The sequence below is a fragment of the Scaptodrosophila lebanonensis genome, unplaced genomic scaffold, assembly GCF_003285725.1.
Source record: "Scaptodrosophila lebanonensis strain 11010-0011.00,11010-0021.00 unplaced genomic scaffold, SlebRS2 tig00000001-arrow-pilon, whole genome shotgun sequence".
Lineage (NCBI taxonomy): Eukaryota > Metazoa > Arthropoda > Insecta > Diptera > Drosophilidae > Scaptodrosophila > Scaptodrosophila lebanonensis.
In genome coordinates, this window is record NW_022060529.1 from 8,714,810 (window position 1) to 8,733,358 (window position 18,549).

At 40.5% G+C, this 18,549-nt stretch overlaps 2 protein-coding genes across 2 annotated transcripts; both read right to left on the bottom strand.

Annotated features, from left to right (window-relative positions):
• Nucleotides 1–211: 211 nt before the first annotated feature.
• Nucleotides 212–5,297, bottom strand: LOC115625815. The gene is made up of 4 exons (XM_030521005.1): nt 4,609–5,297; nt 3,006–4,433; nt 1,785–2,453; nt 212–1,615 (listed from the first exon to the last, which is right to left on the bottom strand). The coding sequence occupies exons 1-3, from the start codon at nt 5,223–5,225 to the stop codon at nt 1,982–1,984; spliced, it is 2,517 nt and encodes an 838-aa protein (XP_030376865.1). The 5' UTR covers nt 5,226–5,297; the 3' UTR covers nt 212–1,615; nt 1,785–1,981.
• LOC115634722 (probable serine/threonine-protein kinase cdc7) lies at nt 5,289–14,091 on the bottom strand. The gene is made up of 2 exons (XM_030532605.1): nt 14,074–14,091; nt 5,289–5,852 (listed from the first exon to the last, which is right to left on the bottom strand). The coding sequence occupies exon 2, from the start codon at nt 5,748–5,750 to the stop codon at nt 5,289–5,291; it is 462 nt and encodes a 153-aa protein (XP_030388465.1). The 5' UTR covers nt 5,751–5,852; nt 14,074–14,091.
• Nucleotides 14,092–18,549: the final 4,458 nt, after the last annotated feature.

The following is an 18,549-nucleotide window of genomic DNA, read 5'->3' on the forward strand; positions in this document are numbered from 1 at the left end:
ATATATTATTATTATTGTTTTATTATTGTTTTATTATTGTTTCAACTTTTAGTCCTGTAGTTATGTTTCGAAAGTATGGCACAGTTTCCTTCTCTACTGTTGGAAGTTATTTAGAATTATTCAATGATTTGCCTTTGGAAGTGTAATTATATCTTATAAATAGCTTACCTTTCTGTAATAGTCAATCTCATAGAAATGGAAGAGTTGGTTGTTTTGTTTGTAATTTTCTGAGACATTTATTAGACACAAATACAATTTAATATATGTATATATTTGTAATTTATTTGCCATATATGTAATATTGTAGCAACTAAAATGTACATACTAAACGACTAAGACAATGCATTGCTCAGCATTTGCAAGTGCTCGAGTTATCTTTTGTGTCTCTCACATATTTTCACATTGCATTTCACATAATTTTCTGTGCCGGCCGAGGCACAGGAGCAACTAAAACTAACATGGGAAATTCTATTGCAATTAATTAATTAATTAAAATGCTTACACAATTACAATTCACATACAATTACAACATTTAAATTATGAGGAGAAATTTATAAATTCATTTCAACTAGTTGTATAACTTTAAATATTTAGCTGTTGTTTAACTTTATTAACTATTTATTTATATTTTGCTGCACATATATGCATATTTATGCAATTTCTTGATGTAGTATTTGTGTGTTGTTACTGTAGTTCTGTTGTCCATATGCATGTACTTGTATGTACGAGTATGTATTTATTTATTTATGTTTATTCGTCTCAAATTCTACAAGCACTGCCTGCTTGGGTAGTAGCCAGTGGGCTGAGCTGTATTCGAGTGGGCGCGCATAAATCGTATATATTTTGTTATAAAATATAAATCGCTGGGCGCATTTATTACATTTCTGTTGTATTATTTAATTGGGCCACCGTTAGTTAATTTTATCTTTTGATTAACATGCCAGGTTATATATAGTATGTATTGCTATTTTGTTTTTCGTTTTCTTTTTTTTTGTTTGCTCGTTAAATGTGACTTCAAATTGCTAGCAGTAGCAGTAGCAATATGCAAATGGCCTTTTCATGTATCGCCTGGGGCTGCGCACATATCAACATGTATCGTCATTAACTACTAAAGTCTGTACGAATGTGTAAGTGTGTGTGTGTGTGTTGATTGAGTTGCACAGTTGCATAATATTAAATTAAACATAAAATTAAAATCACAATTTCATAGACTTGATGTGTGTATGTGTGTGTGTGTGTGTGTTCTTTTGCATTTTCATTGAATACTTTTCACGCTGCGTATGCGTAATGCACGCTGCCTTCTCTAGTAAGAGCAGTTAGTTTACTCACTTGGCAAACTTTTTGGACAGCGCAGAGGATATTTAACCAATAGTTGGCAGCGTATTATTTTCATCCATCATCATCGTCATCATAATAATCTTCTTCATCATTTATCCAAGAAAAATATTTTTGAAAATATTTCGTTGGAACTTTTAAAGCATAATTTCGGGCGCCGCGCACAACAAATAAAACCGCACAATTAAAAGCAAAGCTTCTCGTCGAAACGAAATTAAAACCAAAGAACTACTCTGGAGCCAAATGGTGAAAGCTGCTGGCGCTATAAGATGCCGACTGCCTGTAAAACGGGAGAGAGAAAAAGAGAGGGAAATTGAAATGAAGGAGTTTAGTTAAATGCGGCGTGTCTATTGCGAAGCACGAATTTAATAATAAAGAAAAACAATCAAAATGTTGCACGATTTTATTCGCACTCGCACAGCCCCGCAATTCACAGCACCCCCACTTACCTGCTGGAACACACACAGCGCAGGGCACGCTTAAACGAAATGCAAATCTTGGGTGGTTGGGAGGGTCGATGGCAGCAAAACGAGTTGGCGACGGCCGGAAGCTTTGCACTGCATCCGGCTGACTGGCTGACTGACTGGCTGACTAACTGACTAACTGGCTGGCTGGCTGGATGGGCTGAATGGGCTGGATGGAAAGCCTAAAGATAGAGCGTCGCCTGCTGGCGATGATCGAAGTGGTGTATGTAGAGCTTCTTCTTTGACTTCTCTTTGGATGGCCTCAAGTCCCAAACAAGATTCGACAAGCTACGCGGTCGTGACAACCGTCGTGTCTTCTTCTCCGGCAGCTTGTTCGAATCGCCGGAAGTTCGACCGCCACTACGAGACGAGTCCAGCGTACCCTCGCGCGGATTGTGATGGTGCAGCAGACCGCCTGCACCGGCGCCACCACCACCACCACCACCATTGGTGCTAGAACTGCGACTATGCGGCAGATAGGCGTGAGTATTTAATATGCTGCTACACTTGAGCACCACATCAGGCGGCGTTCCGGCGCTGCCCGCCGGCCCTGACTGTCTTTTGGGATGCGTTGAGATCGGCGGCGTATTTGCATTCGCATGTATGGCGGCGGTATTGTCGGGCGTCAGCTGCAGGCTGCTGAGGCTCTTATACCTGCGATTGAAAGAAGTACCAAATTGAAAAATATGCTCTAATAAATTGTAGCAAAGCATCCATCTAAACAAAGGTGGAGCGGAACGAAAAAGTTATTCACATAGCGTTTATTTTGTATTTTTTATTTTTTATTTAGCTGTTAGTTGTGGTAGTTGTGCAGACGAGCTTAGCGATGGCGATAAAGTTATTTTACTGATTATGCAACTTTAGTTTCCCTTTTTTGATGATAAAACGAGTTACTTAGAAAAGAAAACAAAAGAAAAAATATGTTAAAGCGATTCAAGTATGAAACCCTACCAACGCAAAAACCGACCAATTTACTCAAAACTTAAAAATTTAATAAGCAATTTTTGCAAATGACCCTTGTTTTATGTATAATTGTGATGCTTGCAGATATTTACTTGTATTTTTTATAAAACTGTGTCTTAATTTCAAATTATTGTAGCTAGGTTATAACATCGCTGGCTTTTTAGAAGAGCCTTCAACCGGTCTTCCATAGAATTATTATTTTCCCAAAACGGAAAAGTGAAAGACACTTAAAGTCTTACTCACCTGATGTGAAAAAGCGGCGATTGCGGCTCCAGTAGACCGGCACAGTCCTTGCTGGTCAGCAGGCCACTGGGGCTGTGGTTGCTCGGTAAATGATTGTTGGGCGTCAGCACCTTGCCGTGATGTGGATGCGCATGTGGATGGCTATGAGGGTGTTGGAGTTGGTGTGGGTGCGGATGGGGATGCGGATGCGGATGTGGGTGCGGATGCGGGTGGGTGTGTGCATGATGTGCGGCCAGAGCGGCGGCTGCAGCATTGGCCACAACAGCCGCCGTACTATTTCCATTTCCATTGGCACTTCCATTCCCGTTCCCATTGTTGGTATTGCCATGATGCGGGGGAGGCTGTGACGTCTGTGGCGTCGCGGTATGACTGTGATTCTGGCTCTGGCTCTGACTATGGCTGTGACTGTGACTGGTGCCGCCCGTCGAGTTGCCGTTGCTGCTGCTGCCTGCGCTATGGGCGTTCTTGATGTAAAGCTTTGGTAGTGTGGGACGTTGGCGTTTCTCTGCCGGCTTTTTGCCCGGTATCGTCTCGATGGGCGGCGGCACCGGCTTTATGTCCTCCTGTATATGGCTGTGTTGGTAATGGTTGACCACCAGTCCGATCTGATGGTTGTGCGAATGGCTTGGTTGGTGGTGGTGATGGTGCTGGTGGTGGTGGTGATGGTTGCTACCACTGCTGCTGTTTGTATGTTTGTTCGATTCCAAGCTGCTGTAGTTGTTGTTGTTGTTGGCATTGCCATTAATATGGTTGTTATTATTTGCAGCACTTTGCTGCTGCTGCTGTTGTTGTTGCTGCTGTTGCTGCTGTACGATGGGCACACGTATCAGGCTGCAATAATTGCCGCTGCTGTCCGTGTGATGAGATTTGAGGGTTGGCGACTCGCAGATGGGTTCGAAGCGGGATAGACCCTTCGAGAGAGGCGTCAGTCCCCTCACATAGTCGTAGATGTGATCGATCTCGCTGTACTCTTCGGCAATTTCAGTGTTTTGGAGCGCCTGCTGCTGTTTAGACCATGAATCACAGCTGGCGCTTTTGCGTAACACATAGCCACTCTCTGCTAGACCACTGGCCATACCCGCCGCCGAGGGTAACATCACCACGGGCAGCTTGTTCCGACTACTAAACTTCGAGTCCTTCTTCTCCTTCTCTGACAACTTCAGATCGACAATTTGCAGGCGATCTCGTGCATCCGCCAGCAGGCGCTGCGCCTTATCCAAGAACCGTGTGTATTCGATAAAATGCTCTAGCTGCTCCATGTTCTTGGCCCGCTGCAGCTTGATCTTGGCATTTAGTGGCACTGGCACCAGATCTGTGTCCTTCTGCAGTGGCAGCGCGAAGATGCGATCAATCTCAACGCATCCGAGTAATCGCAGTTCTGGCACGAACGGCTGCTTAAGACCCTTGGGAGCAGTGCCGTGCACAAGGCTGTAAGATTAATTTTAGAAAAAATGGTACTTTATGAATTGCTCTACCAAAATGCACTGTTTTCTTGTATAAGCCTATAAGCCTATCTAATAAAACTTAACTATATAGTAAATAAATAAATTCTCAATTACAGCTAGATATGGAAGATATTGAGATTTTATATCAGAATTCTTACCGCACAATAACCGGCATGCGCTTCATCAGTAGATTCTTGACGGTGTGGACGCCACTGATGCTATCCTCGCGGGCGATGGGCGAGAATTTGGCTTTGGTATCTAGGGGCAGATTGATGATCTCGTCTTTGATGTTGCGGCACTGCAAGTACTTGCCATTGTCGTTCATGGTGGTCAGCAGTTCGCCGGCGTGAATGGTGCGATTCATTTGCGTGCAACGGAATGTCTCACGTACAAGTACTCGGGTGTTTCGCCGACGCGCCAGCTCCAGCACCGAGTCGATGCAGCGCGTTGAACGACCGTCCTCGCTGAGCAGCTCAAAGTAGCCCGAATAGGTCTCCGGTATAAGCACCTTGGCGCCAACATTGGTCGGCTTGCGTCCCTCTTTGATCTTAATGGGCTGTGCCAAAATCTGATATTTTTTGCCCGCGCTCAGGAACAGCGCCGTGCTCTGTAGGGAGGGCGCCGATAGTGTGGGCACACCCAATGCCTGATGCTGACCTTTGAGGATCTTTGCCACTGCCGGCAGCGGCTGTTTGGAAAAGTCGCGCAGGTACACGGGCGTGGTGTCGCCGAACCGTGAGGCTGCCAATATTATTTGGCCATCGGTGGCGGCCATGTCGCGGTTGAAAAACGAAAGCAGTTTGCTGCGCGCCAATTGAACATTAAATGAGAGTAAATTTCATTGGACTGGCTGCTCGTCCTCCTCGTCGTCGTCCTCCGCCTCTGCCAGCTGCTGTTGCTGCTGCTCTCGCTCGTTACCGCCTGTGCTCGGATCGTAGCCGCCCACAGCGCCCTCAGTATCGTCGTAGCTGATGTGGAACAGTGGCAACTGCTCTCTTCGCTCCCGTTCCCGCTCTTGCTCCTCCTGCTGTAGCTCCAACTGCTGCTGCTCGATGAATGCGGCGTTCGCGTTCAGCTGATCCTCGAGAGCGCGACGTTTGGCCAACTCCTGTTTGCGTTGTCTGAGCAATTGAGCGCCTCGACTGCAGCAGGCCCGCTCAATGTCCTCGTCTGTAGGTGTGTGGGGCTTGTTGCTCGTCTGTGTGTTGTTGTTCGTGTTTGTATTCGTGTTAGTGTTGGTGTTGCTGTGGGCCGTCAGCAGTCGCGTGGATGTCTGCAGCGCGTAATTGAGATACTGCATTCGGTTTGTTGCTCGTCTTCTGCTGGCCACTGTGTGCGAATTTGGTGGATGCTCAGATGATGTGGCTGCGACTGGGGCTGCTGCGACAAAGCCTCGTTCACTCTGCAAAAAATGAATGCAAGTTTGTTGGTCCAAATTAGCGAAAACGTTTACTGCCTGATTTGCATATTTATAGCCTAATCAAGAAGGGTTTGTTTCTAGTGTTGCCAAAATAAGTAAAAAAAATAAAAAACAAAAACCGAATGGAGTACTGCAGGGCATGCGCACCTAGATAAAGAAGTGTGGCCTCGACCAGCATGAGGTGTTATTTATGAGTCCATAGAGCTAACAACAACAAAATTCCAGAGTGCACAGAAACCAAAACATTGCAGAACATGTATGTCTGCACTCAGAGAAAAAAAGCATAATATTTCAGTTTTAAAGTCAAGCAGTTTTGTAGAGTACTTGATTCTTAAGATCCTTTCATGTTTTACAAACACTCGTACTGAGTATTTTAAAGATTTTTGAAAGAAGAAAGAGAAATATAAATTGCTTCAATTAGACTTAACATTTTTTTCATTTGAAATTATTTACATACATATATGTAATTGTTCTTTGTGACAAGCCGCAATATTTTTATTATCCAGAGAGAACCTTTGCTAAAATTTGTTCAACCACATCAAGAGAAAAGTGCAAATGGAAACACTATTTTCTACCAAATTCTGTCCAGCTTATTTATTTTTCAACAAAAATATTATTGCTAATAAATGTATTCAATTTGTTTCTAAATTAAAAATTTTGTGTTGTACGAAGGTTTTGTTAGAAGACGTTAAACAAATTCTGAATTAAAATAATATTAAACTGCATTAAGAAAATTATTATTTTTTCTTTTACTTGTAATGTTTTTGTTGCTTTTATTTTAAGCCTGTTTAGATATTTATTCTATTGAATAAATAATGAAGTTGGTCCAACAGGTCTAGTACTGCTAACGGTTTGAACCATGTTTTTGCAAAGTGTAAGCACTTGTTTGTGTGTGTGTAGACAAGACTGCGACAATGCCAAACATGCCATTAAGACCATTAGGTCGCACTCCATGTCCGTGTGCAGACAGATGTCTGAGCGTAGGTCTGCAGAGCACGAAAATTACGATATGGCTAGGCAGGCGGCCAACAAATAGCAAGACATTAAAAGTACTTAAAGGATATTTGCATATTTATGAGCAAACATAAATGTGGCTGATTACAAGCAACAGCAGATTGACGAGCTGGCACGGCTCGGTCTAGCTTGTGTGATCGTCCGTGTTGTCGACGTTCTTGGCCAACATAAGCATATTTAAAAAGTTCATATCATATTCTTTCTTTACATTTGCTAACTCCACAGTCGATAGCATCCTCGTGTGTGTGTCCGTGGACCGCTCTAAATTAGTTGGCAATTAGCAGAACGTTTACAGCTGCTGCCTTACTATACTTGTATCTCTGGTACTGTTTGGCCCGTCCATCCAATTTGTAATTTTAATTGTTTGTTTATTTAAACTGGAGCATAGCTGGTTTGGCCTTAACAGCACCTTTGGGCTGCGACACGCCCATTAAAGCTGCGTTAAAGCTGTTGCTGGGCTACAGCGGAATTTGGTCATAAAGTTGCCCGTAAAATATTTTACGAGCACACGTTGACTTTCGGAAAAATTATCCAACCATGCTGCAAACCAAATAGCGTTGCTTATGGCCTTTGGTCAAATGCATCTACACATTTTTCTATTTGTTTATGTGGGGTTTCTATGTGCTTGCAAATAACATAACAAATAACTGGGCAAAGCATAAAGGCGTTAAGTAAAAAAGTTATTAAATTTTTGTTTATTGTTTTGCTCAACTGTGACCACCACAAGGCGTGCATGAACAACCAAAACGTAAATATAGTGTATGGTATGGCAGTGCAATTAATATGGCATCCAATTATGGGAACCATAGATACTGCATGGTGCAGAAAGCTAACAAGATAATAAAATATGAATTATATTCGGTCTTGGAATTTGACAATCTCAAGCAGCCTGTAAGAAAGCCAAATACTCCAGGCAGCTTTTAATAGAAAAACTACTGCAGGCTCTAGGGAAAAAATGAATCATATCCGGGACCATATGAACTTTACGCGGACTAGAAAATTAGCAATCTCAATTAAAAAAAGTTTTCAATTAATGGAAGGTGTCAAATAGCATTAATCCTTTCAATTGAGATGTGCTACCTTTACTTACAGACCTCATTAAAATTTAAAACTAATCTGTAATGTGTGCCTTAACACCAGGCTATGAAAAGGTGCTTCAAGTTATAGTTTGCATAAATATGTACTTTGATGTATTTTCTGTTATTATCTGTAATTATCGTTAAAGTAATCCCAATATTGACTTTTTCTACCAATAAGGTCCAATAAGAAGACCGGGGAAAGTTCATTCCAAAGATCTAAATAAAACGTTGAGCGCTTTTAATTGCAGGTTCATCCATATTATGAGATACTTCTGACATGAGAAGAAATTTGGGAGCTTTTTTTTGAAATTATGAATTCTTGGTCTAGTTATAACACTAATTCTAGAAATAATTAAGATAAAAATTGGTCGAAGCTGGATCTCATTTTTTGAAACAGCACTTCGATTTGAAAATAGTCGTATATTCCTGCTGCAATTTCCCCAAGCCTATGTTGTAGTTAAAAAAAAAAAAAACGATCCCAAAGAAAGGCCTAATTGAAATTTTAGCACTTATCGTGTAAGCGACCAACGACTTGGCCTGGCCGATAAAGAGTGAAAATTTTGTACAGACATGCCAAAATTTTTTTTACTATTTTTATTGTTTCTGTTGAGTAAATACATGTTTGTATGTGTGTGTGTGTGTGAGATGCTTTTAATTCTACTCATTGTTTGGTTTTTTTTTTGTCTACTGCTTTCCAATTAATTGTCGACAGCAGCCCAAAGTTAGCGACAAGCATTTGGTCGGCATTTGCCGGGGCGCAATTAATTTTCACCATGGAAAGTACCTTTTTCCTAGGCTGGCTGCAATTGGACTACGACTAAGCACTAAGCGATGCGACAGGAAAAGGCAGCAGCAATTCTCACGCTCATTTGTGTTGGACAGGGAAGGGGGAGTAGGGATGGGGTTGGGGGGCTGCTCGTAACTTATGTGGAAACGTGACATTTTCTCGGCTACTGGACAAAAATTGATGCCTGCGCGTGTTGCAGCCCGGGTCTGGCCGACTAACTGGCTTCTTGACTGGCTGACTGGCTGACTAGCTGACTAGCTGGCTGGTTGGCTTCCTGTGCTCAGTGTCTCGTACGTGTTTGGACTAGCTGTTGTTGTTTTTATGTCACACAATGACACAGTTTCATGTTCCCTGGCTGCTGTGACTTTGTCCGTGGTTGTGTTGCTGCACAGGCTTTTGTAATTTGTATTTCGAGTAAGCGGCATCGTCGGGTTCGTCGCCGTCTTGGCGTTTTAGTTGATTTAATCGAAATGGCTTAATTAATTTGTGCATGCGGCAGGCAAAAGTGAACACAACGACGAGGATGTGGCACCAACATCGGCACCCCAAACATGCCGGGAAAGTGGCACACACTGCTTGACTGATTGCCCTACAAAACGAAGAAAAAAAAGCAGCAAAAACGAAATACCATGCCAAGTGGCTAGGGTTGCCTTGCACGCAGCAACTTGTGCGCATTTCCTGTGCCTCATCAAACAGAGCAAAAAAGGAGAAGCGTTGAAAAATAAATAAGAAACTCATTTAATTTATGGCTGCAAAACTTGCACATGACTGGCATGAAGCCCCGCAAAAGGTTTAATAAGCAGCGTAAGAAACAAAAACAACAAAAAATGTGTTGAAAATATGAAAAACAGAGCTGCAGAAAAAAGACTCCTGTTGAGCATCCTGTTGCCTGTTTCGGTTTCTGTTTCCTGACAGCCGGCCCCACAGGGAACAAAGCATAAGAAACAGGTCGCCGTCAAACACTTGTGTAAATGAAGCCCTAAGTCAATATGCTTGGCTGACAAACACACACACACACACACACACACACATACGCACGCACACGTTGACAGGCGAGAAAACGCCACAATGAGTGGCCGCAGCATACTTGTATGGATACATGCCTTCGCAGGAAAGCAAAATAAGAAGAGAAAATGGGAGTTCCGCTTATGAAAAATGAAATTCAAGACGTTGGCCTGCAGCTCAAAGAAAATCGAGCACAAAAAACCAACCAACCGGCATTACCTACCACAAGCGACAGTTCATCGCCGCACATAATGAGATACGCGTAAGGTGCACCCAAAAGCAGCAGCAACAACAACAACAAAAGCCGCACAGGAAAAAAGCACAGGGGAGAAAATGCGATAAAAGCCGAGACAGAGCTTTTGGCCCCAAACGCGTGGGCGTTGCACAGTTTGTGCGCGCCAAAGGATTAAGGTGTACCTGTATGTGTATGGGTGTGTGCCTAGTAGGAGACTGTGTTGTGCTAACAAACAAAATCTAGGTAGAGTGGGTGGATACGGTTTTGTTTTGCTAACAAAAGCAACAGCGCCGACAAAAAATGAAAAGGAAAAGTGTAAAGGAGCACACGTCTGCCAAACGAAGCAGTCCTAGAAGCAGCAACAACAGATCGTACGTACTGCTACACTCAAAGAAGTGGCTCTGTTCTAGAAACATCCAAGTAATTAGAACTATCTATTACCAAGAAATAACCCCATTAAATTAATGAGAAAACATGAGATGAGGAATGAAATATCCTTAACTAAGTAAGTCGATATGTGAGCTATTAATTGTGTATAGCCATTAAAGTCATAATTATATAATAATAATTGCTGAGCAAACCATTCAATTCTTTTTAAGTTCTCAGTACGGTTTTGAAAATATTTATATATTCACATCACATATTTCTCTAGATGTGATTAGTTATTTTTCCTTATATTTAAAACAGAAAATCCCTACCTTTTCAATAAGAGTGCAATGGAGTTAAGGGCTTAGTTCAGAATATTTTGTTATATGTACCTGTTTGTGTGTGTTATGTGCAAGTGTATGTGTCGCTGTGTATGTGAATTGCCACATTAATCACACTAAAGAGCTATACAAAATGCAACTGCACTCGTTGGACTTAGTAGAGGTAGTTGTTGTATTCGTTGTTGTTGTCAGTGCTTTAAGCTGCAGCTTAAAATTGTGGCCACATCGCTTGCCCGCGTGCTTTCCACCAAACAGCTTACGCGGCTAAGAATCTGCGCCGCGTTCAGCGTCTCAGCCGCCGCCTCCGCCTTCTGCATATAATACAATATTTTTTTTAGTACCAGTGCTTGCAGGCCCGCCCGCGCTGCTTTATTATAAGCAACTGTGCCATAGACTTTTTCATGCTTTTCTTTCTTTAATTTCATTTCCTTTTTGACATGGTTCTTGTTCTGAAACCGACAACAACAACAAACACAACACCTACTCAGCCTCGTCTTCAGCGGTGCCATCCTTGCAATCCTCACAGTCTCGTAGTCCCCTTATTATGTCGTTCTTAGCACTTTTGATTACTTTTTATCCGCTTTAGTATGGTTTCATAGCACACACTACGTTTTGCTCTATTGGCAACACTGGCTGTTCTAGCTGTTCCTCTTACTCCACAATAGTGTTTCTATACTCTTTAAATGGGTGGTTTATTTATAAATAGTAGGTCCTTTGTGAAAAGATAAGGCTCAAAACTCTAGGGAGAATCCTCATGGCAAACTGGGTTCAGTACTTTTTTATTCCAGTTTCATTTAACTTATTTAATATTTAATTAAGTAGTGTGACCTTTCATCTAAATAAAACAGTATGTAACATGAACAGATTTGTGGACAAAAATTATTCCCAAACCGAATTTAATAAGCCGCTAAAATAACTTTGCCTAAACTTACAAGCCAATACGAATTTTTATTTGAAAGCATTGTGTGCAGAAAATATTTGTATAAAGCGACATACATTTAAATAAACTATTTTTGGGTTGCATATAACACGACCAGTTATTAAACTGTCTAAACGGTGAGAAATGTAATTAGCACTCACTTGTTTATCGTATTGAAATCATTGTTTGTTATATTTATATCCCATCCATATCTATTAGTCCCACAATATTTATTCATTATTTATTCATTCCAAATTTTTACCATATTCATATCATATTAATATCACATTTATATTATATTCATATAACATTCATATCATATTCATATCATTTTCATATCATTAATACCATATTCATATCCTTTTGATTTCATATAAACATTTGCATAGTCTTTGATAATTGTAAGGGTATCTTATCTTCGGCATGTCAAATTTAGCGATTCTATTTCATTTCTCTGCTATCCCTCCACGCTCGACGAACTGCGAGCTGTTGTGGTGACGTCGCCATGACTAATGACCTGCTGGACACTTTGTGCCTTTCGTTTGTTTAGTCTCATGTAAATAATGAAATAATATGGTTTTTCTGTTGTCTGGCATGAAAAATTAACGCAACCATTCTAGACTTTATTGTCCGCTGCATTGTCTGACTTTTAGTTTTATTCTTTTGCTGATGCTTTTTGCTTTCATTTGTCAAATGGCAAGTATCTGCTCACAACAGTGAGCATTTGTAAGTTTTAGCTTTGGTGAGGCTTGTTTCGTTAAAGTGTGAGAAAGGCGTTGAAATAAATGTTTTGGCAAGGCAAAGGATCTATTGGATTGTAAGATAAATACATTGTCCTGCCCAAAAACTGGTAGTCAAGCACTGAAATGGATTATGAAAAAACTTTCAGCAATGTAATATCATTTGAATTAATATTATTATTATTATTATTTTTTTTTTTTTTGAAAAATTTGCATTTCATGCTCAATTGAACAGTCACATCGCGCCTAATTCATAAATGAAACAGGGGGCAGGTATGGCCACAAAATAAAAAGCAATTAAAATGCAAAGCCACAAAATGGCATAAAAAAATTTGAGGTAATCGTTGTTGTTGTTGTAACAGACAACATTGTGACTTTGCTAAAGTCGGACAGACATAATGCGTCGACGGTGAAGTTGACGAGGTTGTTGTACATTTTTTATATTGAAATGAAATGAATGAAATGTTGACGTGCTTACTAATCAACCGCAGATAGCGGACTGGCTCTTTGGGCGCTGAAAAGGTAGACCAAGGTAGTAGCAATAACAACAACAACAACAATTACGACTTATAAGCGGTTGGGTAGAATAGTGTAGGTAGGGATTTTTTCTTCTTCGTTATTTTTTTTATTAATCATGCACAACATGCACAAGAGTAGGGGAATTCATATTGTAGAATCACAGGAAATCGAAACCGAAACTGACTACTCATATGTACTGCAGCGTCTTGGGCTTGGTTTGCTTTGGAACATTATGGCTTACCCCGACTACTCGAAGCTGCCAAAAAAAAAAAGATAATAATAAAAGAACGGGGAATAAAAAAATAAGCAACCGTTGGTTCTTTTTGAAGTCGTCTAGTGGGTCGACTGAAGTTCATTGAGCATTCATTGTCTGTCTGTAATTTATGCTTTATTTATTTTCTAACGTTCTACCTTTAGTGCTGCATATTCTGCTGTCTATCTTTTCGACGTTGTTGCTGTTATTTTTTCGGTTGACACTTTGTAACTGTTGCCCGTTTGTTCGAGCGTTCGATTGTTTGCTTTTCCAGAGACTGCCTAAGACTGTCGTCTCTCTAATATGGGCAATGAAAGTTTTCCACTTTGATTGACTTTGACTTCGACTTTTGTTTAGTTCTTATGTGTGTGTACGTGTAAAAGGGAAATCCCTTTTTGGTTGTGGCAGTGCCCATTTATAAGCAAATGTTTCTAGCGGCCTGGCCATGTTTTCTGGGCTTGGCGTTGAGGATGGGCTCTTTTGCGTCTGACCCAGAAAATGGGGAACACAATAAGAAAATATTGCGCCGCCTTTGTAAGTGAAATTTTTAGTTATCAGCCGAAATGGCTTGGATTCTTCTTTCTAGTCAAGGTGCTCGCTCTTTTCCATTTAAAAATGCGTTGGTGTGCAGAGGGTGAGGCATCATCTCCCCCACTCCAAGCTCTCTCAGTCCATTAGGCTGTCTCCCTGTGCCACATCAATGAAAGACATAATACACAATACACATACTGATATGCTCAACAAAAGGGTTAACGGATTTTTCCATATTTTTTTTGGATCATTTTGAAATTAAAGTGCAATTATTTGTGTGTTTAAACAATTTTGTAGAGCATGACACTCGAAATTTTTATTTTTATTTTCTGAATGATTACAAGTTATTAATCATGTTCAACGCTCATGCGTAGCTATGCTTTTTTGCCTTTATTAACTATTTGAATTGCTCACCTACAAACATACAAGTATGCGCTGCTCCACAACACTTTATAATTTTTATTTGTTTGCTTTTTTCTTACAGCACATTTGGCAATCAATTAACACAAAAACAGCGCACTCATTACTCATTGACAACAATTTCTTTTTTCACTCTCTTTTTATATAGCCTTTGTTTGTACGGTTACGCGATGCTTTGTGTGTATTTCGTAATATTCGTATTCGTATTACACTCTGCTTGATTTCTTTTGTTAGCTGCGGACACAAGAATTTTTACTTTCACGCTCTTGCGAAATGATTCTACAAGAAGTTTAAAACAGTTGTAAGAAATTTGCATAAACTAAGTATTAAGCACGCGTGCGCGTTTGTTTTTATTATTTTGTTTATTGGCGTAGAACGCGCTTGAAAACTATCTGTGCGGGTTTCGCGTGGGAAGCGGCGCACGCGCACAGTTCGAGCGACGATTGGGGAATGAACCGGTCGGTGGTTGCCGCAACCACAACAAGCGCGCCACTACCGCCTGTAATGAAGTGGAAGTGGATTCTGAGCGCCGACAGCATGTTGAGTTGACTGGCCAGAACGTCTGTTAAGCTAGCTAGTGACGTTGACGCTGACGGCACAGTCGACGTTAGCGCAGGCAGTGCTGTGGACGTCGGCAGAACCTGCTTTAGCTTTAGCTTTGTATGATCAATGAACCATGGCCTAAGCTTTGTCGTTCTTAAGCTGCAGCAGCGACGTGGCGTCGAATGCTCTGTCATGTTATTTAACAGCGCTTTAACAGTGCTGATGAACCAACCGGTCGTCTCTTGTCTGTTATCTGTTATTTGTGAGTCTGTGGCTCGCTCATTGATTTCGTTTGTGTGTTGTCGTTTCTCAGCGATTTTCGGCATTTGTTTTGAGCTCTAATTTCTAAGCAAATGTTACCTTATGTTCTCCACTTCTCTTTTTAGCTTGTTATGTGAGATTTCTCAGATAAAACTTGGCCACTGAACTGAGGAGCAGTTGTTTAATAGTTTTCTTTGAATTTGAACATTTTATGTTGCCTCGTTGATTTGTTTGCTGAGAAAACGTAGTCATTTTTCTCTGTATGTGGGTATATGTGTGTGTCTGTTTGTTGATGCTGTTTGTAAATGTCTATTTTAATTTCATTAACATTTCATTTTTTGTTCTTGGTTTTGATTTACTTTGGGGTCGCCATTTGAAGCAGAAGAAAGGTCTGTGTCACTTTTTTGAGCCACGAACTTGTGGCTGTGCGTGTGAATTTTTATGGTTCATTAAGTTTAAGAGCAGCCGCTGTTTTGCATTTATTTATAGCAACTGCTCTTTTTTCGTTATTCGCTTGGAAATTGGCATTGACTGAACGGGTCTCGGCATTTGGGCGCTTTGATTTGCATGAGGAGTGACAAACAAAGCCACAACAAATGTATTCAATAGTGATGTAATGGGTATCTTCGGGATCTAAGCATGTCTTACCGAGCCCCTCGCCCTCTTAATTCATGTACCATGCTAAATCCATGCACAGCTTTTGATTCTATGGGACTTTTGTTGTTGTTAGCTTTTGGGGCGTCGCGAATAAAATAATTTTTTTAGCAAGACTCAAAACTGTCAGGCCCATGATTTACGACAAGTGGTTTAGAATATTCAATCACAGTACCTTTCAAAATGCCGCAAGGCTAAAACCATCAAGAGCCGCACGCAGTCGCACATGCGGGTCGTTCCGCTGCTCCGCTTGATGTTGTGTGCCGCATTAAAAAAGAAAAATTAAAAAAAAAGACAACCAAAATACCGGTCATAAAAACCGCATGCATAACATGAAATATGAGTGCAAATTATAAAGCGACGTCACGTCAAAGGATTAACAAGCCCAACAGTCAAAAAATCAAAAGAATCAAAGCCCAAATGCTGAACGACGACCCAACAACAGTGTTCATCCATCCATCTGACCATTCCATCGACCATTCCTCTGTTCATGCGCCCGACTTTAATTTCAAGGAAGTCCCACTCCGCAAGAGTTTTATAGCTTTATGGCAAGCTGCCCCTTTTTCATACGAAACACAACGTCGCGTTTATTGTCGATAAAATCTAACAAAATTCTTCTTCTGCAGCCGCAGCTGTAGTCAGTTGGTGGCAGCGAGAGGGACAAGGGGAGGGCGGCGGTTGGGGGCGCATACGCATGGCTCAAGCGTTAAATGGTCAACACCCATGCGGCGTTGTTCAATTTTAAAATGCAGATTATGTGCGTTGATTAAATATTGCTTTTTAATTTCCTTAGCCAGTTACTTACATTTTTTTCTTTTTTTCTAAATTAAAAATGCATTCAGTATGTTCAGAATGCTGGGGAAATATAAAAACCACTCTTTATGTCATGCACGTTTCGATTAATAATAAAAACAACCAACATTAATAAAATTGAATACGAACAAGCGGTTGGTCGGCGGACCGTCTATTGAAGGTTGAAGAAGGGTTTTGTGGCATGTCCGGTGATGGGATCGTTTAAAATGCAGCTGCAGACACTCGAATGACTGACAAGAACGTAAGCTAGCAGGTCAGATACGAACACACACACACACGTATAAGTATACTCACGCATATGAAGCTGAAGAAGTTTGTTGTTTAAGTCTTTTGTTTTGGGCCGCCTTATCAAATATGTGGAAATCACTTTTATAACTGTAAATGTAAGTCATACCCAGCATTTATCAGGAAATGGCTTTAGCCCGAGCCGATTTGCATAACACAAAAGCGTAACAACAACAAAATAAATCAGCCGTTGCCATTGTCGCTGCCTCTTTGCAAGTCCGACTGCAAGCCGTTTGCCATCTGCGAGTACCGCCGTGCGTGTGCCAATTTCCCTCCACCTCTCCCTGCCATACTTTTTTGTTTTTTGTTTTGACTTCAAGCCCACGCCAGCGAATCGTCCATAGCCGCCTGCCATATGCAAATGCGCGCATTTAAAATAAAAGCTCACTGTCACATCCCAGCTTCGCAACATCCAAACATCCCCACATTGACGTTGGAACCCGTTGACTAAAATTAGCTGCAATGTTATTTTTATTTCATTTTATTTATTTGTTTTTTTGTTAGGCTTCACCGACTTCAAGTTTCCGACTGTGGTGCCTTTCTTTGGAAAGCATCTGAGTGTTGCGTAGCCGTTGATTGATTGCCACACCAGGCTTCTTTTTTTCTTTTATATTTTTTTTTCATACATACAAGTATATACCTAAATGTATTTTCCTTTTCTTTATGCGGGCTTACTTACTCTTACACACCAGCAGAGTTTAGTGCGTCGGCCAGACTTAACCTTTCGTGACTGACTGAGATGCACTTTTGTCTTTGAGTCGGCGTCATCGTCATCATCATCATTCTCTTCGTTTCCTGCACAGGTCGCGTATGTTTTACGCCTAATTTGGCTGTGATTGATGTTGTAGACTTGTTCGAAAACGAAAATTAGTTATTTATACGAACACTGCGTTAAGCGGTTCAATGAACCAGTCACAGCCATTGCATCGACTCTAATTTTGCAAATCTATAAAACATCGTTTGATTAACATATCTTTACTCAAACAGCAAAATTTTTACTGGTTGTTGGAAATACATTTTGGATTAAAATCCCGAAAAACTATTAAAATAAATATTTTACATTTAAAATCAGTTCTAAATTTTGTACTTTGAATTGAACCATTTAAAATGCAGCCAACATATGTATATATAATACAAATATTACATTTAGAATTGCTACGCTTGGCATGGAAAAGAAAAGAATCCTATCATATATCCAAGGGCGTAGGCAGCTTTCTTTTTAAATACGACTCCAAATTCTATTCATAGGCAAATGAGTTCAGAAACGATTGTTCAATCAATCATATGCAATACTTCAGAATGAAGCTATTCGAATTGTTTAATACATTTATAAATAAATGAAACCACAAATTAAAAGAAAAAAAGATGTTTCCATAAGCATAAAGAAATAAAATAAGTAAATAGCGCTCACCAGCTCACCAATTTTAAGGAAGGCCTATACATTTCAAGCACCCAATAACCAATAAAGGTTTGCCAAATTAATATTTAGTATTTCTGAAATAATTCACATACATCTTATCAGGCTCTCACTACTAAACAATATCTTTTCGAAAACAATAATGAGGCACAATTTCTCTTTAGGAATTTATGTTCTTTCTTAAAGAATTAAACTGTAAGAACCTTTGGGAGTTCAATGAAATCATTTTCATATCAAGTTATTGCTGACATGTTCTTTTCAATGCACTTTCAGAAGTTCTAGCGCCTTCTGGTCTTTTTTTTTAAAGACATAAAACAATTGTCAGTTAACAACTGACCCACTTTATAGTGCGGGCGCTTTTCAGCTCTTGGCAATATCTGTTGCCCTTTGTGGATTTTGACATTTAAAAACACATACTCCGAGATATACAGGTTCGAGAGCAATTAATTACATTAGCAGTTGTACGTTGGGGGCTGGAGCTTGAGTTCACGCTCTCT